The following is a 20458-nucleotide window of genomic DNA, read 5'->3' on the forward strand; positions in this document are numbered from 1 at the left end:
AGATGGCAGAGAACCAGGAGAGACTGCAGATGACGGTGAACCATCTGGAGCAGCAGCTCCAACAGAGGGACACCGAAATCGTGGATCTCAAAAGGGAGAAAGACCATCTCTCTGACAAGCTCAAAGAGGCCGCAGACCACACAGAAGCTCTTGAGGAGGAGCTCGCAGAGCAGCTGGTCAAGAGCGAACAGACCTGGTGCCAGGAGAAGAGCGAGATGGAGGGGAACCAGGAGAGACTGCAGATGACGGTGAACCATCTGGAGCAGCAGCTCCAACAGAGGGACACCGAAATCGTGGATCTCACAAACTGGAAAGACTATCTCTCTAAATTGCTCAACGAGGCCGCAGAGTACACCGAATCTGTCAAGGAGGAGCTCCTACAGGAGGTGGTCAAGAGTGAACAGGCCTGGGGCCAGGAGAAGAGAGAGATGGCAGAGAACCAGGAGAGACTGCAGATGACGGTGAACTTTCTGGAGCAGCAGCTCCAACAGAGGGACACCGAAATCGTGGATCTCACAAAGGAGAAAGACTCTCTCTCTGACAAGCTCAAAGAGGCTGCAGACCACACAGAAGCTCTTGAGGAGGAGCTCCTACAGCAGCTGGTCAAGAGTGAACAGGCCTGGTGCCAGGAGAAGAGCGAGATGGAGGAGAACCAGGAGAGACTGCAGATGACGGTGAACCGTCTGGAGCAGCAGCTCCAACAGAGGGACACCGAAATCGTGGATCTCACAAAGGAGAAAGACTCTCTCTCTGACAAGCTCTGCGAGGCACCAAAGGAGGCAGCGGCAAAGAAGAAACGCAGCTTCTGGTCTCACCTGAACTTCCTTAAGGCTGGACAGACAGAGGAAGACAAGGTAGAGATGAAGGAGCGGAAAAAGAAAGACAAACAAGAGAAGCGGGAGAGGAAAAGGAAAGAAAAGCAAGAGAGGAAGGACAAGAACAAGAACAAGAGTGAGGTTTAGAGGGGGGAACTGATTTGTACATACACTTAGTTTTGATTTGTTAGCCTCAATAGGCTTAGGGGTGCTTTTCCCTTGTATTTTGGTTCTCGTTTTGTTTCCATTTGAATAGTAGGCCTCATTTAGGAGGGTTTTGTTTTCCATTTTGTTTGGTGTGGTATTTAGGTAGTTCTCTTTTAGTTGGTATTATTTAAGCTCTTCCTTTTGAAGAGATCTCTTTTAGTTCTAGTTAATTAAGCTCTCACTTTTAGAGAGTTCTCTTTTGGTTTGTATTACTTAGTTCTCTTTTATATTTAGGTAAACTCTCATTTTAGAGAGTTCTCTTTTGGTTTGTATTACTTAGTTCTCTTTTATATTTAGGTAAACTCTCATTTTAGAGAGTTCTCTTTTGGTTTGTATTACTTAGTTCTCTTTTATATTTAGGTAAACTCTCATTTTTAGAGAGTTCTCTTTTAGTTAGTATTACTTAGTTCTCTTTTATATTTAGGTAAACTCTCATTTTAGAGAGTTCTCTTTTGGTTTGTATTACTTAGTTCTCTTTTATATTTAGGTAAACTCTCATTTTAGAGAGTTCTCTTTTAGTTAGTATTACTTAGTTCTCTTTTATATTTAGGTAAACTCTCATTTTTAGAGAGTTCTCTTTTAGTTAGTATTACTTAGTTCTCTTTTATATTTAGGTAAACTCTCATTTTAGAGAGTTCTCTTTTGGTTTGTATTACTTAGCTCTCTTTTATATTTAGGTAAACTCTCATTTTAGAGAGTTCTCTTTTGGTTTGTATTACTTAGTTCTCTTTTATATTTAGGTAAACTCTCATTTTAGAGAGTTCTCTTTTGGTTTGTATTACTTAGTTCTCTTTTATATTTAGGTAAACTCTCATTTTTAGAGAGTTCTCTTTTAGTTAGTATTACTTAGTTCTCTTTTATATTTAGGTAAACTCTCATTTTAGAGAGTTCTCTTTTAGTTAGTATTACTTAGTTCTCTTTTATATTTAGGTAAACTCTCATTTTAGAGAGTTCTCTTTTGGTTAGTATTACTTAGTTCTCTTTTATATTTAGGTAAACTCTCATTTTAGAGAGTTCTCTTTTGGTTTTGATTTTTTCATTTGTTTGAAAAGCACCCACTTGCTCTTTTCATTGTCTTGCCTTTCGCCTTTTGCGATTCAAAACAATTTTGAATACTTGAATACTGAATACTGATCAACTGGGGACTGAAAAGAAGAGACTCAGCTACAGTGTCTCCAACTTGGAAAGAGACATTTGCAGACGAGATGAGCTTCTGAAAGCCAGCTCTCAAGAGACAAACTGCGTTGAGACCTTGACATCAAGTCCCCAGTCCCAGCTGGAACAGGCAGAAACCATCCAGCGCAAAGAGATGAGCGAGATGGAGGAGAACCAGGAGAGACTGCAGATGACGGTGAAACATCTGGAGCAGCAGCTTCTCTCCTGAATGTCTGTCCCTGCCGGTGACCAGAGACCGTCTGTGTGCTGCTCAACGGGCTGATCCTACACTACAGAAGTGCTTCTCAAGGGTGAGTGCAGACAAAGCAAGTGGTGAGAATGTGGTTTATCTGCGTGATAACAATGTTTTGGTGCGTAAGTGGTCGACCCCCCCACGCCGAAAATTCAGCAACAGTTTTTGGCCAGTCCCTCGTTGGACAAGTTGGGCTGCTGCCGCAAAGATGATCTGGCTCAAATTGCGAGTTACTTCAGTCTCTCGTTCCCCAAACAAATTCTTAAAAATGAGCTTAAAGCTCTCGTTCTTGATAAGATGGTAGAGTTAGAGATCCTCCTGGTGCCGGCACAACCAGGGCCAGTGATGCTGGAGGGTGATCCTCCCGGTGCTCTAACAGTCTCAGTAGCAGAGACTGGAACGGCTGAGCGGCCGCAAACTCCGTTGACGCTGCCTCGGCATGAACCGCTGTCTATTAGTACTGACTCCAGAGTGGAGGCGAAGCTGAACGTACAGCTTGCACGTCGCCTGATGGAAGCTCAGGAAAAGGCACAGGAGAGGCAGTTCCAGCTGGAGACAAAACGGCTGGAAATCGAGGCTGACAAAGCCGTGCGGCTACGCCAGCTAGAGCCCGAGGCTCACCCTTAGCGAGCTGGGTCGTAACAAAAAGTGGTGTCTCGTCCGGGATATCTGTTCAAAGATTCCCGGACAAGTTGGACTGCTGCCGCAAAGATGATCTGGCTCAAATTGCGGGTGGAGTTAGAGATCCTCTTGGTGCTGGCTCAACCAGGGCCAGCAATGCTGGAGAGTGATCCTACCGGTGCTAAAACAGTCTCAGTAGCAGAGACTAGAACGGCTGAGCGGCCGCAAACGCTGTTCACGCTGCCTCGGTACGAACCGCTATTAGTACTGACTCCAGAGTGGAGGCGAAGCTGAACGTACAGCTTGCACGTCGCCAGATGGAAGCTCAGGAAAAGGCACAGGAGAGGCAGCTCCAGCTGGAGACAAAACGGCTGGAAATCGAGGCTGACAAAGCCGTGCGGCTACGCCAGCTAGAGCCCGAGGCTCACCCTTAGCGAGCTGGGTCGTAACAAAAAGTGGTGGCTCGTCCGCTGTCTATTAGTACTGACTCCAGAGTGGAGGCGAAGCTGAACGTACGGCTTGCACGTCGCCAGATGGAAGCTCAGGAAAAGGCACAGAAGAGGCAGTTCCAGCTGGAGATAAAACAGCTGCAAATTCGCTGATGCCCCGGGTATGTCTCCTTCCTCTACCACTTCTCAAAAACCTTTTGACATTAGCAAACATATTGTTGTAGTTCCTGTGTTCCGAGAAACTGAAGTAGACTCGTACTTTGCAGCCTTTGAACGCATCGCTACGGCATTGCAGTGGCCGCCAGATGTGCGGTGTCTCCTGTTGCAGTGTAAGGTGCATGGGAAAGCTCAGGAAACTGTAGCTGCGCTCCCAGTGGAGGACAGCCTCCACTACGATTCGGTTAAAGCTGCAATTTTACGTGCTTATGAGCTGGTCCCTGCAGCACAGACAGAAATTTGGAAATCATAAAAAAAAGTATGGCAAGCCGTTCCTGCCAGAAATACGCCACATTCAGTTGCGTTTCAACTGCATTATGGCGTAAAAAACGCTGTTTTTTTCCAGACTTCACGCCGTTTTTTTATGCGCAAAAAGAACGCGTAATGAAGTCTCCTGAGAACGCGCGTAAAAAACGCCGTTTTGTGAATCACAACGCGCGTAAAAAGGCGTTTCCCTAGTATGATAATAATCTCCATCCTTCTTTTCTCTCAGCCACTCAACTTGAAGTGTCTGCGCCCAATTGCTGATCAAGACAAGCAGACCAAATCAGTGGAGCGCAGATCTCCTTTGTGGCAAAGTGTGTCCTAACCCACCTTGTAGTTTCTCGTAGGTTAATTTTGGGTGATAGGCAGGAAAATATCCCATAAATGAACTTTGTCGTTATTTTAAATTCCTCTTCCATGCATCGTTTATTTTGTTTTTCTTGGTCGATGCTTTTAGGTCATTGTTGGTTTTCACTGGTTTCTCTGTGGAGAAAGAAGTGTGGAAGTTGTGCGGTGCTTAGGGTTCTGGACTTTGAAGCAGGAATCATTTTAGCTTGCAGGTACGAATCCCCTGAGTGTTTACTTGAACCCTTCGCGGGGTTTTTTGGTCGTTTCTTGTTTGTTTCTTTTCCTCCGTCATGCACCACGCTGCTATATTGTGATGTATTTGTTTGGATTAACCCACTGACTTTGCAGCCCTGTCTTAGTAAACAAGATGGCAGAAACCTGTGTGCACTCCTCTCAGTCTCACTCCCCTTCCATGCATTGTTCCAATATATAGACATTTTGGCTACACACACACACACACACGCACGCGAGCACACACACACGCACGCATATGTGTGTGTATGCGCGTGTGCCTTTGTGTGTGAGTGTGTAGCCAAAATATATGTCAAAAATTCTAACAATGCATGGAGGGGGAGTTTAGACAGAAATGAGAGGAGTGCACACAGGTTTCTGCCATCTTGTTCACTAACACAGGGCTGCAAAGTCAGGTTTATATCCAAACAAATACATCACAAAATAGCAGCATGGTGCATGACAGAGTAAAGGAAACAAACAAGAAACGACCAAAAATCCCTGCGAAGGGTTCAAGTGACCAATTCCACTCACGGGGTTCGTACCTGCAAGCTAAGATGATTGTTGCTTCAAAGTCCAGAGCTCTGACCACTGTACACCTTCTTCACTTCACACTCCATGGAGGAACCAGTGAAAATCAACAATGACCTAAAAGCATTGACCAGAATACATAAAATGAACGATGCATGGAAGAGGAATTTAAAATAAGGACGAAGTTCATTTATGGGATATTTTTCCTGCCTATCACCCAAAATTAACCTACGAGAAACTACAAGGTGGGTTAGGACACACTTTGCCACAAAGGAGATCTGCGCTTCACTGATTTGGTCTGCTTGTCTTGATCAGCGATTGGATGCAGATACTTCAAGTTGAGTGGCTGAGAGAAAAGAAGGATGGAGATTATTTTCATACTAGGGAAACATCGTTTTTACGCGCGTTCTGGGAGGATTTCATTACGCGTAAAAAGCGGCGTCCTTTTTGCGCATTACGGCGTAAAAAAACGGCGTGAAACAACGCGACTGAATGTGGTGTATTTCTGGCAGGAACGGCTTGCTCGCTGCTCCTGATCTTTCTCGCCTTTTCGGGTTGGGGGTGGATGTCAGTGCTGCGGGTGCAGGTGCTGTGTTGTTGCGAGAGGATGTGGATGGGGTCGACCACCAGGTGGGTTGCTTTTCCCGAGCGTTCCAAGCTAGATATTCCCCCGTGGAAAAAGAAACCCTTGCTTTGTTGTTGGCACTTCACTTCACTTTGACGTGTACGTCTAGCCCGTTGCAGTCTTCACCTACCACAACCCGACCATCTCTCTGACACGGAAAACCGATGCAAAGACAGAGGAGAAGATCGAGTCTTTCAACGGCTGCGTCGGTGAGAAGAAGAGTGATGGTGACAATATCAACATACAACATACAATTGTGATTTTGAAAATGAAAAAAATAAATAAATAAGAAATCTATCATTTTGAAAAAGGTATGTGTCTGTGAATGAAGCCGTACAATATAAGAAGAACTGTAAGATATTATGATGGTTATAAAGAAGACGAGCTGGTGTGTCATCAAATATGGTTTTTTGAGTGACTCTAGATTTCAACAAGACAAAAGTCCTGTTTGGACAGGATTAACTTTACCTAATATGTCCTCCCAAATGGTAAATAACAGGAGCTGCTTCTGTACTGCTCAGTGGTGTAATGTACAGAAGAACATTTACTCAAGTTTGAGGTACTTGTACTTAACTTTAGTTAAGTTATGAATGCTGGGATATTTGTACCAGCTGACACAGCCCTCTGCAATGGGCATGTCCAGAACATCACTAGGAATGGTAACTTCTTCTTAGATAGCAGCTGCAACATGATAACGATGAGCACATGAATGCATCAATAATAATAATCCAATATATAACAGAAATGATTGTGAAATGGTCCACTCTGCATAATGAGCACTTTTAATGTTGGTACTGTAAATCAGGTTTTGAACGCAGGCTTTTTACACTGTGGGATTTGTACCTTTGAGGAAGTAAAAGATATCAGTACTTCACTGAATGCTTCGTCGTCAGAGATATGAAGTTCAGGGGAAGTTTTCTACTTTTGTTTCACTGTCTAAGCAGAAAAACTCATCTGGGGGCTCATTTTATGTTCACCCTCCATGCGGTGATGCGGTGTATTTACTTTCCAAGCCCATAAAAACGCAAGCACGAAGAAGAAGAGGAGGAAGAAGAAGCTGTTCTTTAGACGAGCCGCCGGTGCTGTGGCTTCACCCTTCACCGACCAACGTGACCGTCCAGACAGTCCTGGAGGACCGCGGCTCCCCTGCAGCTTTGATTGCATCAGAATGGGGAACGTGCTGCTCTCCACAGGGTAATACAGAGATTTGCCGATGTGATGTTGCTTGTGTGTGACCTTCTTTTGCGGAACTTTATGAGCAGCAGATGAGAGTCCAAATTGTTCCGTGTCGCTTGGCGCAAAGTGGAGCATGATGGTATCATATTAGATGTGCAACATATAATCATGACACAAAAATCCTGCCACAACTGGGATATTACTGTGCATGCACACACCCTCCTTGAATTCTAGCAAAGCCAAAAATACTCTTATATTCCATATTGTACTTGAACTGAATAACCACATCATATATTCAGGTTTTATGAATATAACCTTCAGAGAACCTTTAGAGGATGTTCCCTGAACTAACACAGACTGTCAGCAGAGCAGGGTTCATCAAACCACAGGTGGCACCACGATATGTCCACAGACCCAGACAGCTAGTTTCTGATCCCCAAATCTAAAGTGGGTTTTGTGCTTAAACCTAACTGAGTCTTCTACCTTGTATTTTTGGTCTTAAACATAGAATATTAGAAAATTATGAAGATAAATAATAATAAAAATAGGACAAATCCGCATTGTGTAAGTGGCAGAGTAGAGGAAATGTATCCTCTGTGATCTGTCATCGGGTTCTTTTATTTGCCACTGCGACAATCACAAAGGCTCTTTGTCATGTGATAATACAGTTTGAATTGCTCTGTACATACCCGTTCCGTTGCTGCTGACAGCTCCAGTACAATGGAGGTGGATGGAGTTTTGTTGTCATTTTCACAGAGCTGAAATACAACATATTTCACAGAGATACATATCACAGGCCGCCCGCGTGGCCGCCCGCTAAGCCTGAACTCTACATTTTACAATTGGTTGTGTAAAACTGCAGGAATAATGAAATTAATTAATTAATTTATTTATTTATTTATTTATTAATTTATTTATTTATTTATTTATTTATTTATTTGTCAGTCAGTAGTGCTTCCTCATTTTATTTCCTCTCTGATTGTTCTTGTCTTTGACATCAGACATTCCATTTTCAGTCACTTTTTAATCTATGAATTAGAAACAATTAAATATATTAAAATTACAAATCTGGCAGCAGAACTAATTATCAGTCATCAGCTATAATGCTGGGCTTTTCAACACACTTTGTCTGTCCAAAGAAACAGTTTTGGCTATCTAGAGATATGAACAACTCGTTTTTATCCTCAAAGAAGCATCCCACAATGCACAGCGCTTTTCTACTTCAAGGTGAGATTGTTGCTGCGTTTCTCCGTACAGTTGTGGCTCTGCCTCAATGGCCTCATATGATGGAATCGTTTCCAATTATCTTATCAAGTTCTAATTAAAAGTTAAAAGTACCATATTTACTAACAAAACTCCACTCAACTTCATTCTCTGGAAGGGTGCGTCAGAGCACTGCTGGTCAGTTTGGACAGCAGTTCACAGGCAGACACAACCGCTAACGCTTTGGTCATACAATGAACACGTAACGTGGATGTGCGCCGGCATGCAGCCGTACTGGCTCTACCTGCAGCGCACGTTCGTACGCCGTACGTGAGTCACAGACGAAAGAAGACAGTGACATTTCGTTTAGGGCATTCTGTCATCAGCTGTCTTAACTGAACATGTCAGCACCGGGTGAGGTGACTCACCTGGGTTAGTGCGTCATGCATGTCAATTAATCAATCAGTCAGTCAGTCAGTCAGTCAGTCAGTCAATCAATCAATCAATCAATCAATCAATCAGTATCCTTTATTTAACCAGGTAAAAGACTCATTGAGATTAAAATCTCCTTTTCAAGAGCGACCTGGCCAAGAGGGCAGCGAAGACAAATTACAACAATACATACAACAACAGTGGCTCTGTGCAAAATAAGGTGTTATTTTCCTGGCATCACTGACGACTGCGTTCCAGCACACACCTCTCCAAAATCCCATGAAAGCATCTTTGAATAAACATTCAAAGATGCTTGTTTGTCTCACACAGAGACTGTATTCTCCAGAGAGTAGACCAGAGGTTAAAAATATCCCATCTAAAACAACAAAAATCATGTTTAAATCACTGCTTGTACAGGGTCAGATTGAGGGTTTACCAGTCTCTTTCCTCCAGGGCTGCCTGCATGATGTTTGTATTTGTGTTATGGTTACCTTATTACAGTTAACTGAAGGCAGCAGGACCGGTTTGGTGCGCATTTTCAAAAGCAATGCGCAATTACGCACGCGTCATCCAGCGTGGGTACTTTAATTCAATCATGCGCCACCAGCACCATTTTATTTCAAAATTCCACAGAATTCGTGGGTACTGTACACACCCAACTGGCTGGCTGTAACTTGTACTTTATACAGTGGAAAACATCATCAGTCATCACTTTGCATCTTCATCCAAAGACGCCATGGAGCAACAGCCAACGTCTTCAAGTCTCCAAACAGAAGCTCCTGAAGCATGAAGTTTTATTATCAACAGAGAAACGGCTGTGATAAATACGGTGTGGTGGAGCAGAAACATGGCTACAGACTGTTTTGTGTAAGTCTAATTCTAGCGGACAGGAGGAAAGACTGCGTTTTTTCTTTGGTTTTCGTTTTGACCTGGATTTCGACATTTCTCTCTGGAACTTTGATCAATATCTTCGCCCTCGTCGGCCAGAATTACGAGAACTCTTCACTTTATACCATCATATATCCGAACAGCAAAATAAACTCTTGCTTTACTTGCATTACTAATTGTGGCTTCATTGCAAACATTTGAATTTAGTTCCTGTTTGAATAACTGTCCTCCAAAATACTACATGAGCATCTTTATGCACGGAAATTGACCCGACTTTCACCATCCCCAGAAACGTGAATCAACCAAGAAAGGAACACTAACCACTTATTAGACACACAGATGGATATGGAGAATACAATCTGTTGCTGTTGCTGATGTCAGTTGTTCATTCTGAGCACCTGCTGTTTGCAGGGAGAGGAGGGATATTAATATTGGTATTGGCATAAGTTTTGGTCTGTATGTAAAACGAATTTTGTGTTCAATCCAGTCAAAGGCTTCTTCATCAGGAACAAAAACGACTTTTCAACCAGCAAAAACAAAAGATTTAAATAAAAAATAAAAACAACTCTGTTGATAATTAAAGATATAATAATAAATGTGAGGGAAAGTGAGTGCCACTATTTTTATTGACCACAGCAGCACAGAATAGAACAGCATGTGACGTAGAAAACAGTCAATAAAATGTCACAAACAGTGGTGTTTTGGGGGCCTTACAGTTCAGACTCCCTCCATGTCTCATGGGGCCATCCATCCTTTATGAAGCTCCTCCACCAAAGGAGTCCTAGAAATACCAATGTCCAGTCTCACAGAATCAACACACTTTCTGTCTGTCAAAGGACGCAGTTTGGGTTATTCAAAGACTTGAACAACACATTTTCATCCCTGAACGCACAGAGCTTACTGCTTCTTATTACAATTTCAGCTCTGCCTCAGTGACCTCTTGATGATGATGATGGAATAAGTTGGGGGGGGGGGGGGGGGGGGGGCTAGAGCCCATCCCAGCAACACACAGACAAACGACCATTCACACTCACACCTAGGGACAATTTTTAGAGTCACCAATTAACCTAATGAGCATGTTTTTGGTCTGTGGGAGGAAGCCGGAGAACCCGGAGAGAACCCACGCATGCACGGGAGGAACATGCAAACTTCACACAGAAAGGATCGAACCGGCACTACCTGCTGCGCTACCGTGCCGCCCCATAGAAAATTAAAGTTCTGTCATTTTTGCTGCAATCTCTGGATGGGTGTGTCAGACATCCACATCCAGTTAGACAATCATTCACAGGTAGACGGATACCATATGACTACAGTGAGCAGTAGGTGTGCCGCAGAAAGCATCTTTTTCTCGTCTCGCTTGCAGCGCAGGTACGGCGTAGGGCTGTGTGAGTCACAGGAAAAACCAGGACGGTGAGCTTTTGGGATTGTCTCTTCAGTGTTTGGACCCAGCACTGCGCCGTGAAACTTCATCTTTTGTCACCGAGTTTGTGTAACAGACCTGCGCGTAAGTAAACATAATAATATATATGTACAGTAGAATAAGGTTGTTGGGGAACCAGCTGGAAATATAAAATAATATAACAGGGTGATCAAGAAGTGGAAGGGATAAAATATACAGTTTGGATTCTCTTCAGAGTCCGCAGGGAGTTAACATCAGCTCTAATCGCTCATCTGTTCTTATTTTTAACTTTTATCATTTCTCTGTCACTCAGGCTGCTATCTCAATCTCTGCTGTCAGCGGTGATCAAAGGAGTGGGTGACAGTATGTCTGTAAGCCGGAAGATTCATTTTTTAAAAATTATTAGACGCTATTGACGACCAGTCTAGATTTAGGTTTTTAGAGGTTTGTCTCCTCGGCAGCACTTGTCTCATCCCTCACCGATTATAATGGAGGCTTGTATTACGGCACAGTTTGTATTCCTGTGGTCTGAATGAATGCCAGGACGAGGTGGCGTGGCTCAGCTGGGTGTTTGTTCTGTCTGTCTGTGACTCTGCAAATACCACTGCGGTGTTACATGTCAACAGCGGGTCAGTTGTTTTCCTGGCATTATTTGATGGTCGCACCTCTCCAAAAATCACATTAATGCCCTCTTAAATGCTTCCTTGTTTCACGCTTCTTCGGACAGTAAAAACATGAAAAAAAAATATCCCATCAAAAATGATATTTGAATTTGAGTCTGTACTGGGTGTTATATTAAGGGCTTACCAGTATCTGTATATCAAAGTATCAAGTATATCAAATCTGAAGGTCTATGATGGACTTGTTGTCCACAGTGAAGGAGCAAACTGGTGGCTACAGGTAGAAAGCTTCGTAGACCTGTGTCACCACATGGAGGCTGCTAAAACATGACTGACATTGCATGAAAAATACCTTGCAGACACATTTTTGTCACATCATCAAACAAAGGTGTATTTTTTTTCCATCTACAACCATGCAAGCAAAATTTACGTTTGCAACATCTACTGTCCCCGTGCACTCTGGACATAGTGGGAAAGTGCTATTTCAAAGAAACTTGCATGCCACGCCATAAAAGGCTGTGACACCACAAGCAGCTCGTCGGGAAGACAACAGCTTTTGCTGTTACTTTGCTAACTGCAACAAGTCACTTTGCTAATTGCAAGAAATGTCAAGCTTCAAGGGAGCACAACCCCAGAAAACTGGTTTGGGTTACTGTGGAAATAAACCCTGTCAGAGGATCCTTTGTTATCAGGAAATTTGTTTATTCCCTAAACACGAGCTGACCGTACAGGTTTTGTGAGAGAGAAGGAATAATGTTGACTTAACATATATCCAAGTGTAAAATCCAGTGATTTTCCTGTGCTGAGGGCTGGAAGCTCAAATGCTTTTATCAGAAAGGATAATGTCACACTGCTGTGGTCCAAGGTGCAAGTCGTGTAGACGTAGGAAATCTGACAAACTTTAGTCAATTCACTGCTTCCTGGTTAATCAGCAACTGAAAAGACAATGGATAGTGAAAATCCAGATGGGCATCAGGCCATATTTCAAGGTAAAACAACATATTAATAGCAAATTAGTCACTGTTGATCAATAGCTAGTGTTAGAGGAACCCCCCTGCCCAAACACACCAAATTTGGGTTAAACAAAGCATATATTCTGAAATGAAAATAGTTCATGTGTATGATCTCCCATTCGGCCAGCCTCCATCTGAAGGCAGCAGGACCGGTTTGACACTCAGTCTAGGTTGAGGAAGTGATGTGTATCTTCAAAGCGATGCACAATTATGCATGTGTTGTTTACGGTGGATGCTTAGAATCAAGATTCAAGATATGCCACCATCATCATTTTATATTAGTAGTACACGGACTCGCTTGGTTTTGTACACACCAAACCAGTTGGCTATGACTTTCAACCAAGTTCATACAAACTGTAAAATCAGGAATCAGGAATCAACGGCTTGCATCCCCTCCTTTCTGACAGGTGTCCTAAAAGAAGCTCCTATGTTTATGCATTATTTTCACTGATATCCATACCGTTATAGTTGACTGTTGCATCGCGACATACTGTGTCCTCAGGGTGCCACACTGGCTGCAATACACTCTGTTGTTGTGTGTGTTATTTGGGGCGGATGTTTCAAGTTTACTTTAAAATTCAGAGAAGTAAAGTACAGCCAATCTCCTGATTGTATCTAGATCTGAGGCCTTCCCACTTAGATAGTGACAGGTGTAAGTGGTTACAATGTCTGTCTTAAAAAAATACTGACGTGACAATTCAGGCTAAGATCTGATGAAATTAAGCCTTGTTCAGATTAAGCTCCATTTCAGATTACCAAGAACTGAAAGTAAAGTGAAGTTGAAACAGGCTCACTTGATAGCTTTAAAAAAACAAAAAAACAACAACAATTGGCACACTTGGTGTCCTTAGGCAATGTCCTATTTTGGCCTTCATTTAGCCCCACATTTTAAACAATGAATTAGCATTACATCTTTCATATCCCTGTTCTAAGTATTGCATAGGCCTATTTTTATTTCCTTCTTGGTAAGCTGATGAATATAACATTGAACAATGAAGCAGATGCACGGTGCAGCAGGTAGTGCGCGTGCCTCACAGCAAGAAGGTCGCAGGTTCGATTCCTGGGTCGGGCCTTTCTGTGTGAAGTTTGCATGTTCTTCCCGTGCATGCGTGGGTTCTCTCCGGGTACTCCGGCTTCCTCCCACAGACCAAAAACACGCTCATTAGGTTGATTGGGGACTCTAAATTGCCCCTAGGTGTGAGTGTGAGTGTGAATGGTTGTGTGTATGTGCCCTGCGATCGGCTGGCAACCGGTCCAGGGTGTACCCCGCCTCTCGCCCGTTGACAGCCGAGATAGGCTCCAGCCCCCCCGCGACCCCGAAAGGGATAAGCGGCATAGAAAATGGATGGATGGATGGACAATGAAGCCATAGTTTCCTTGTAATAGTTTGCTGAGCTGTTTGTGTTGGTCACGAGGATGATAATGCAGTTTATGGTGCTTAATTCAACGTGAGCAAGAGGAAATAGCAGAGAAGAAACAACTGATCTTTGGATTATCACTCTCGTAATCAAGGGCTCAAGGTTGAGCCGCTGCAAAAGGAGCACCGACAACCCTTGATATTGAATTATCTTATCAAGTTCTGACTTATGTGTGACCAAAATGCCAACTTACATCAAGCATGAACAGAGCAACGTATGTATCTCAGTGCAATTCACTTTTCGTGTTCACGTTAAGTGTTCAATCATCTTTTACTTTTACTATCAGACTACTGACAAATTTTCTGGATCTGGTTTCTGTGGTATTGTGCAGTATATCTCTTCACCAGCAGCTCATTCATTTTGCACTCGGTAGTCAGTGGACAAATCTAATTAATCAAAGCCATATTTAGATGTATTAATAAGGAAACTGTTTTGTTTTTGTCACTACAGAGTTTCAAGGATGAGAAACATCGGAGCAAAACCGTTATTGCTGTCAGCATTACTTGGTCTGTCAGTCTTCTATCTCTGTAAACAATTTATTGACCCCCAAACCAGTCACCTTCATGCATATATGAGCGAGAGGGACAGTCAAACAAGAAAACCCACCAAAAACAACTCCTATGTGTACTCCTGGCCAAGATGTCAACAAAATACATCTGCTGACAACGTCACAGGCTTCAGCTCTCTTCCTGATTCTATAAAAGACTTTCTGTACTATCGACACTGTCGCCATTTCCCCATGCTGCTGGACCTTCCTGACAAATGTGGAGGAGCTGATAAATCAGCAGAAGTCTTCCTGCTGTTGGTCATTAAAAGCTCACCTGCAAACTACGACCGCAGAGAGGTGCTGCGTAAAACCTGGGCTGATGAGCGACAACACAATGGTGTTTGGATCCGAAGGCTCTTCATCTCAGGAACGACAGGTTCTGGTTTTGAGAAAATTAGACTGAATAAACTGCTGGAGCTGGAGCAACGTCAGTACAACGATATCCTCCAATGGGACTTTACTGACACGTTCTACAACCTTACCTTGAAGCAGATTCTCTTCCTGGAATGGATGGAAAGAAACTGTCCAAACGCTCGCTTCCTGCTAAACGGCGATGACGACGTCTTCGCCAACACCAACAACATGGTTGAGTATCTCCAAGGCCTCAAGGATAATGATGGAGGCAAGCACCTCTTTATTGGCCATCTGATCCAGAATGTGGGACCCATTAGATCATCATGGAGCAAGTATTTTATCCCAGTTCAGGTACAAGAGTCAGAGTCATATCCCCCCTACTGTGGTGGTGGGGGCTTCCTCTTGTCTGGCTATACAGCTTCGGTCATATATAATATGTCCCAGTCCATTTCCATACTTCCCATTGATGATGTTTACATGGGGATGTGTCTGGCCAAAGCAGGACTTGGCCCTGCTTCCCATATGGGTGTGAAAACGGCAGGACTGCACATTCCCTCCAGTGCAATGGATGGATATGACCCTTGTTATTATAAAGAAGTTTTACTGGTACACAGATTCCTTCCAGTGCAAATGTATCTCATGTGGTACAGAGTAAATGATCCGGATCTGAAATGTGGTCCCTCTGAGAAAAGGTTTTAGAGGCACCAAACATTAACTTTAGTGCAAGTATGACCTTCTTCATTCGATCATGAGAAAAGGTTTGAACTGTTTTTTCTACCGCAGAGGAAATTTTTTATTCCTAAACCAAATGTTGGCAAGCAGTCAGCCACACACAAGAGCAGGGAGTGAGAGCTATTTTTATTTCTCTATCAGTGACATTATCTACTCTAAAATACTCTACCAATGAGCAGCTTCCACTGGAATGAAGGAACTGACATGTTTGTTGACCTCATCCATTTTTGTTGACTAAAAATTTGGTTTCAAAACTTATAGATACATAGCACTAACAAATGATTACCTAGACATCTGTTATTTTGTAACACATATAAATCATGCTTAATAACATCTTATCAAGGCTTGAACCAACAATGAGTTAGGTTATAAAGCAACAATCCATTCAAAACCACGTCAGCACAGTTTACGAACGAGCCCCTCCCTTGTCGGTAGCTCATCAACCTTTGGCACAGTAGGCTAACAAAGCTTTGGATTCCTCCACATGTTGAACCGGTGTGCTTGGGGTTGTATTAAAAGCAACATTCAATCCACTGTGCACCGAGTGTCGGGTAAAGTTAGCATCTTCTGCTCTTTATTCGGCAATCAGCTTTAGCCTCACTCTGTTAGCACAACATCGTGCGCTCATAATATTTAGCCAGATAAAACCCTTTACAGGGTTCTCACTTAAAAAGGATTCAGCTGAAAACATGTAGAAGACTGGTCTGGTCAGTTCAATATACCTTTATTTGTCCCGCAGAGGGAAATTCCAAATTTCACACAGTCACAGGGTTTTATTTTAACTCATGGAGCTAACATTAGCTTGACTATTAGCAACATCTGCTTAAATCTGCCAGCGCTTGTCTTTATCTGTCTGACATGAAGGACCCATTTCTGCAATAACTGAGAATTTTGAGTGGAAAATTTGCTTTTGTGATGGATGTAAAGTGAATATGTGCTGTGGGAGAACATAAAGCCTGACAGGCTTAACAGTAGTTGGCCTAATAAAGGGGGTATTGTGAAAAGCAAACAACAATATCAGTATTTTAGTGATTTTTTTTTTTTTTTTTTACAGTTTTATTAATTTAGATTTAGCTTGTTTCCTGTATCTGGGAGCCCATGCCAGGAAAACACAGCCTCAGAGACCTCAGAATAACCTGTGCTCAGGCTGACGTTTGGCAGGGCAGAATGTGAGGTCTCAAATTATCATGTACTGTACTGCTAAGGATATAAAGTTTAGGTTGTCACACCTTTGTTTGCAGGGCTGTTAAGTGGTTTCCTTTGTGTGGAAATAGAAGAAAATAGAAGACCAAAGAGTGTGTCAGAGTATCTGTGAGTGGACCTTTCCTTTAACAATGACTGATGAGGGAGTGTGTGTTTTGTGTGTTATTTTCTCAGCTTGGCACAGACTACGGCTGGTTATTAATTCACAAAGTATTCTGACTGCCGGCTGAATCTTGTCCATAGCACAAAAATGTGCCAAAAACGGTCACAACAAAAAGTTAGCATTAAATGCTTCTTGGATGTGTTAATTTATTGATTGATCAGATGTTTCCTGTGTTAGATAAATACAAGTTTTAAAAGTATTTATACTGTATAAACATCTTGTTCACCTGTACACCCCCATATTTTTTAAACTTGTGAACAATACCCAGCTGTAGGTGTGAGTGGTGCAGGGCTATAAGGTATACTGTGGTGTCCACAATACTACAGAAATTATCATTCAAAAACAACTCCTCAAGGATTCTTCAGACTAATGGTGTAATGTGCCTGATCTTGTGCTTCAAGTTAATAACTTATGATTATTATTTTATTTTATTTTTTATTTACCTTTCATTTGAAGGTTTTTTTTTTTTTCTATCCTGTACAACTTTATTTGTGTTGGAGCAATATTTTGAGAAAGAGTGCTGTTTTGTTTTCTTGTTTGTGCCTTACATCAGTGCTTCACAACCAGATACCACTGTTAGAATTGTAAAAAGGTGTTTTGGAGGACTTAAAGGGACCGTACTGTCAAATACTCTTATAACAGTTGTACTGTTACAAGAGTATTGTAACAGTTGTACTGTTACAACAGTTGGTACGCTGCGTAAATGTAAATAAAAACAGAATGCAATCATTTGCATCACTCTCTTCCATGCCAGCGACCTGTAATATGTATAAATTAGAGTGATTTCTGTTTCTGATTCAGTTCAAAACAGCTCGGCTTATTGTTCACTGTTTGAGAATCCACAATAAATCTATCACATCTGACTCTGCTGACTACTGGTAATTATTAACATGATCGTTAGTCATGTGAATGAGGCCCTGATCCCATCTGACCCAGGTAAGAGTCTCAGAATATGAACCTCATGAGACCTGAAACCAGGCTAAAGTTTATGATACTGGCTGAATCTGGCTGAATGAAGATGGCAAGATTTATATCCACCAATTACAGATGATGTTAAAAATTAATTTTAGTTGGATCATTAAGTTATAACATAACGAAGCGGGTGCAGAATAAAAACAAGTGTGCAATTAAAAGAAGAGCGTATCCAAATCACCCCTGATGTTTTAGCTCATACATGTAGGATAGTGAATTTGGTAAACTGTCTTTTATTCTCAGATTTTCCTGTAATAATCTATAGCTGCATTGTCTGATTGTTACGGCTGCCACCTTTCTTGGGGTGTGGGTGTGTGTGTGTGTGTGTGTGTGTGTGTGTGTGTGTGTGTGTGTGTGTGTGTGTGTGTGTGTGTGTGTGTGTGTGTGTTCTTGTGTCTTGCGTGTGTATGAATGGTTGCAGGTGAAAGGGTGTGGAAATCGGACTCCTCCTCCGAGCCAGCTGCTGCCCAATCGCCTGCAAGCTGTCATTTCCTGCCAGCTACAAGAGTGGACTCAGCCTGGCAGTCTGCGGCTGGCACAGGAGAGATCCAAATTGATCTGCGACAGATTTTTCAGAGTTCTGCTCTTTGTTTCGTTTTGGCAACCAGACTCGAACTGAGCTAGGTTTAGACTGATTTTCACATACTGCTTGTTAGCTTCAATAGGCTTAGGGGTGCTTTTTCCCTTTGTATTTTGGTTATGTTTTTTTTATCCGAACTGTAGGCCTCATTTAGGAGGGTTTTGTTTTCATTTTGTTTTGTGTGGGATTTAGGTAAGCTCCCATTTTTGGAGAGTTCTCTTTTACTTATCCTTTCTTAAGCTCTCATTTTTGGAGAGTTCTCTTTCAGTTTTGATTATTTCATCTGTTTGAAAAGCATCCACTCGCTCCTTTCGCTGTCTTGGCCTTTTGCCTTTTGTGTAATAAAACAATTTAAAACATTTTGATTTATATAAATAACTACTTTTCAACTACTTCCATCGGTTGTTTTTTGTTACTTCCCTCCCCCTTAGTGAGCTGGGTTGTAACACTGATGATGCAGGAATTGAAGCCATTTGTTGCCTGGTTGGTGTGCAGAAAGTCTGTTTGAATACAGTACTGTGGTGCCCTCTTGTGTCCAAAATGTGTTACTGCAGTACTCAATAACTACAGAGAGGAAAACGTGTCAGGTTTTGTTGGAATGACAATTGCCAGTCTTGTGAGAGGTTATATAATCCATACAGATAATTCACATGCAACGTACTGAGAGGGCGAGTAAACTGCACCTTTACTGCAATATGGGTCAATAAAAACAACTTCTCACAAGAGTAAAAGCCCTCAGTGAACATTTCAGGTGATGATACTGAACCTGTTACTAATGACAATAACGGGATAGTTGTTGAATATTTTATCTGACTGTACTTCAGCAGTGATGGTCTGGGCGTGTGTGTACTGTGGAAATTGGGAGCCCTCATGCGGAGAAACAATGTAACTTCAGAACTAAATGAGAACATGTTAAAGAAATAGACAAATAGAAAACCCGGATGAATTAAGGCCATACTGTATGTTCTATTTCCAATCCCCTATCATAGATTGGGTTCCCTTCCAGTAGATGAAGCGCAGTGCAGTGTCATAGGCTATCCACATTAATGCATCTCATAATTACTGCACGCTGTTACCCTTTTTATTTTTTTTCACCCCCCTTCAGACATCCGAAGTCCAGCCCTGCCCAGCCCAGGATCTGTGAGGTCTCTGAGTTCAAGCCATTTTCTGTCAGCAGCTCAGCAGAATGCATTGCAAGGTGGCAACCACACACAATGTGTGGAAGTAAGTAGGCTGGAGATTGTGGAGATACTGGAGATTGCGTCACACAGAGCTCGTGTGTATGTGGACATGTGACCGTGCACGTGAGAAGTTGCAGGAGGGATGCGGTGAGCAGAGTGAAGAAATTGTGGCATGTGTCAAGACAAGAAGAGGTTTTCCGTCCGCAGAGGCTGAAGGCAGAGAAACACTGACTGGTTGCAACATGGTTTGTTTTTACTCAGAGCAGGGCGCGTCCCAGCTCTCCTCTACTGCGCCCCCCGCTTGCGTCTTTTGCGTGCGTACCTCTCTCAGGCAACACATGCAGAGAGACGCAAGGTTTTGTTTTGTTTTTTTTATCTCTCAAGACAGTGACCCGGAAATCCATCTCAGCACGCCACTTTGAAGGATTACTCAATTCCTAAAATGAATCAGGAGGAGAGCGGAGTGAGGGGAGTGGAGGTTCGCCCGAGGAGCCCTGGCCGAGGACGCACGCACAGGACCACTCCCTATAGCAGCGCCTCATCAGGCGCAGTTGTCGCCTCATTTCTTCAGGACATTTCACCTTGATATCGCTTGTGTTTTTACCATTGCGTGGAGGCTACGCGCAGTTTAACTGCTACAATCGTGACGTAATGTTTGCAGGTGCGAACAGCTGCTGCCGTCAAATTCTGAATATCAGCAGGAGCAGTCAGCGCTCGTTTGCTGTATTTCACGGTGTCATGTGGAAGAGTTGCCCGTGATGTAGTCTGCAAACGTGTTTTTAAAATAAAAGAGGCGGTTGCAGGATCATTTTTTGCTTTGTCATTTTTAAAAGGAACTGATAATGAAACACTCACCCTTAGC

General features: G+C 42.7%; 1 protein-coding gene across 3 annotated transcripts in view; it reads left to right on the forward strand.

Annotated features, from left to right (window-relative positions):
• LOC139350331 (N-acetyllactosaminide beta-1,3-N-acetylglucosaminyltransferase 3-like) overlaps positions 1-15721 on the forward strand; it is a 51786-nt gene extending 36065 nt beyond the window's left edge. For 2 of the 3 annotated variants that reach the window (XM_070991604.1, XM_070991603.1), the window contains exon 2: positions 14315-15721. In XM_070991604.1, the coding sequence (XP_070847705.1) occupies positions 14325-15464 (1140 nt within the window). In that variant the 5' untranslated portion in view covers positions 14315-14324 and the 3' untranslated portion in view covers positions 15465-15721. Of the gene's footprint in view, positions 1-10836; positions 10919-14314 lie in introns of those variants that run through there. The other variant, XM_070991601.1, reaches the window with a different exon arrangement.
• The last annotated feature ends 4737 nt before the right edge of the window (positions 15722-20458 follow it).

Source organism: Chaetodon trifascialis, chromosome 22, assembly GCF_039877785.1.
Source record: "Chaetodon trifascialis isolate fChaTrf1 chromosome 22, fChaTrf1.hap1, whole genome shotgun sequence".
NCBI classification, from domain to species: Eukaryota; Metazoa; Chordata; class Actinopteri; order Chaetodontiformes; family Chaetodontidae; genus Chaetodon; species Chaetodon trifascialis.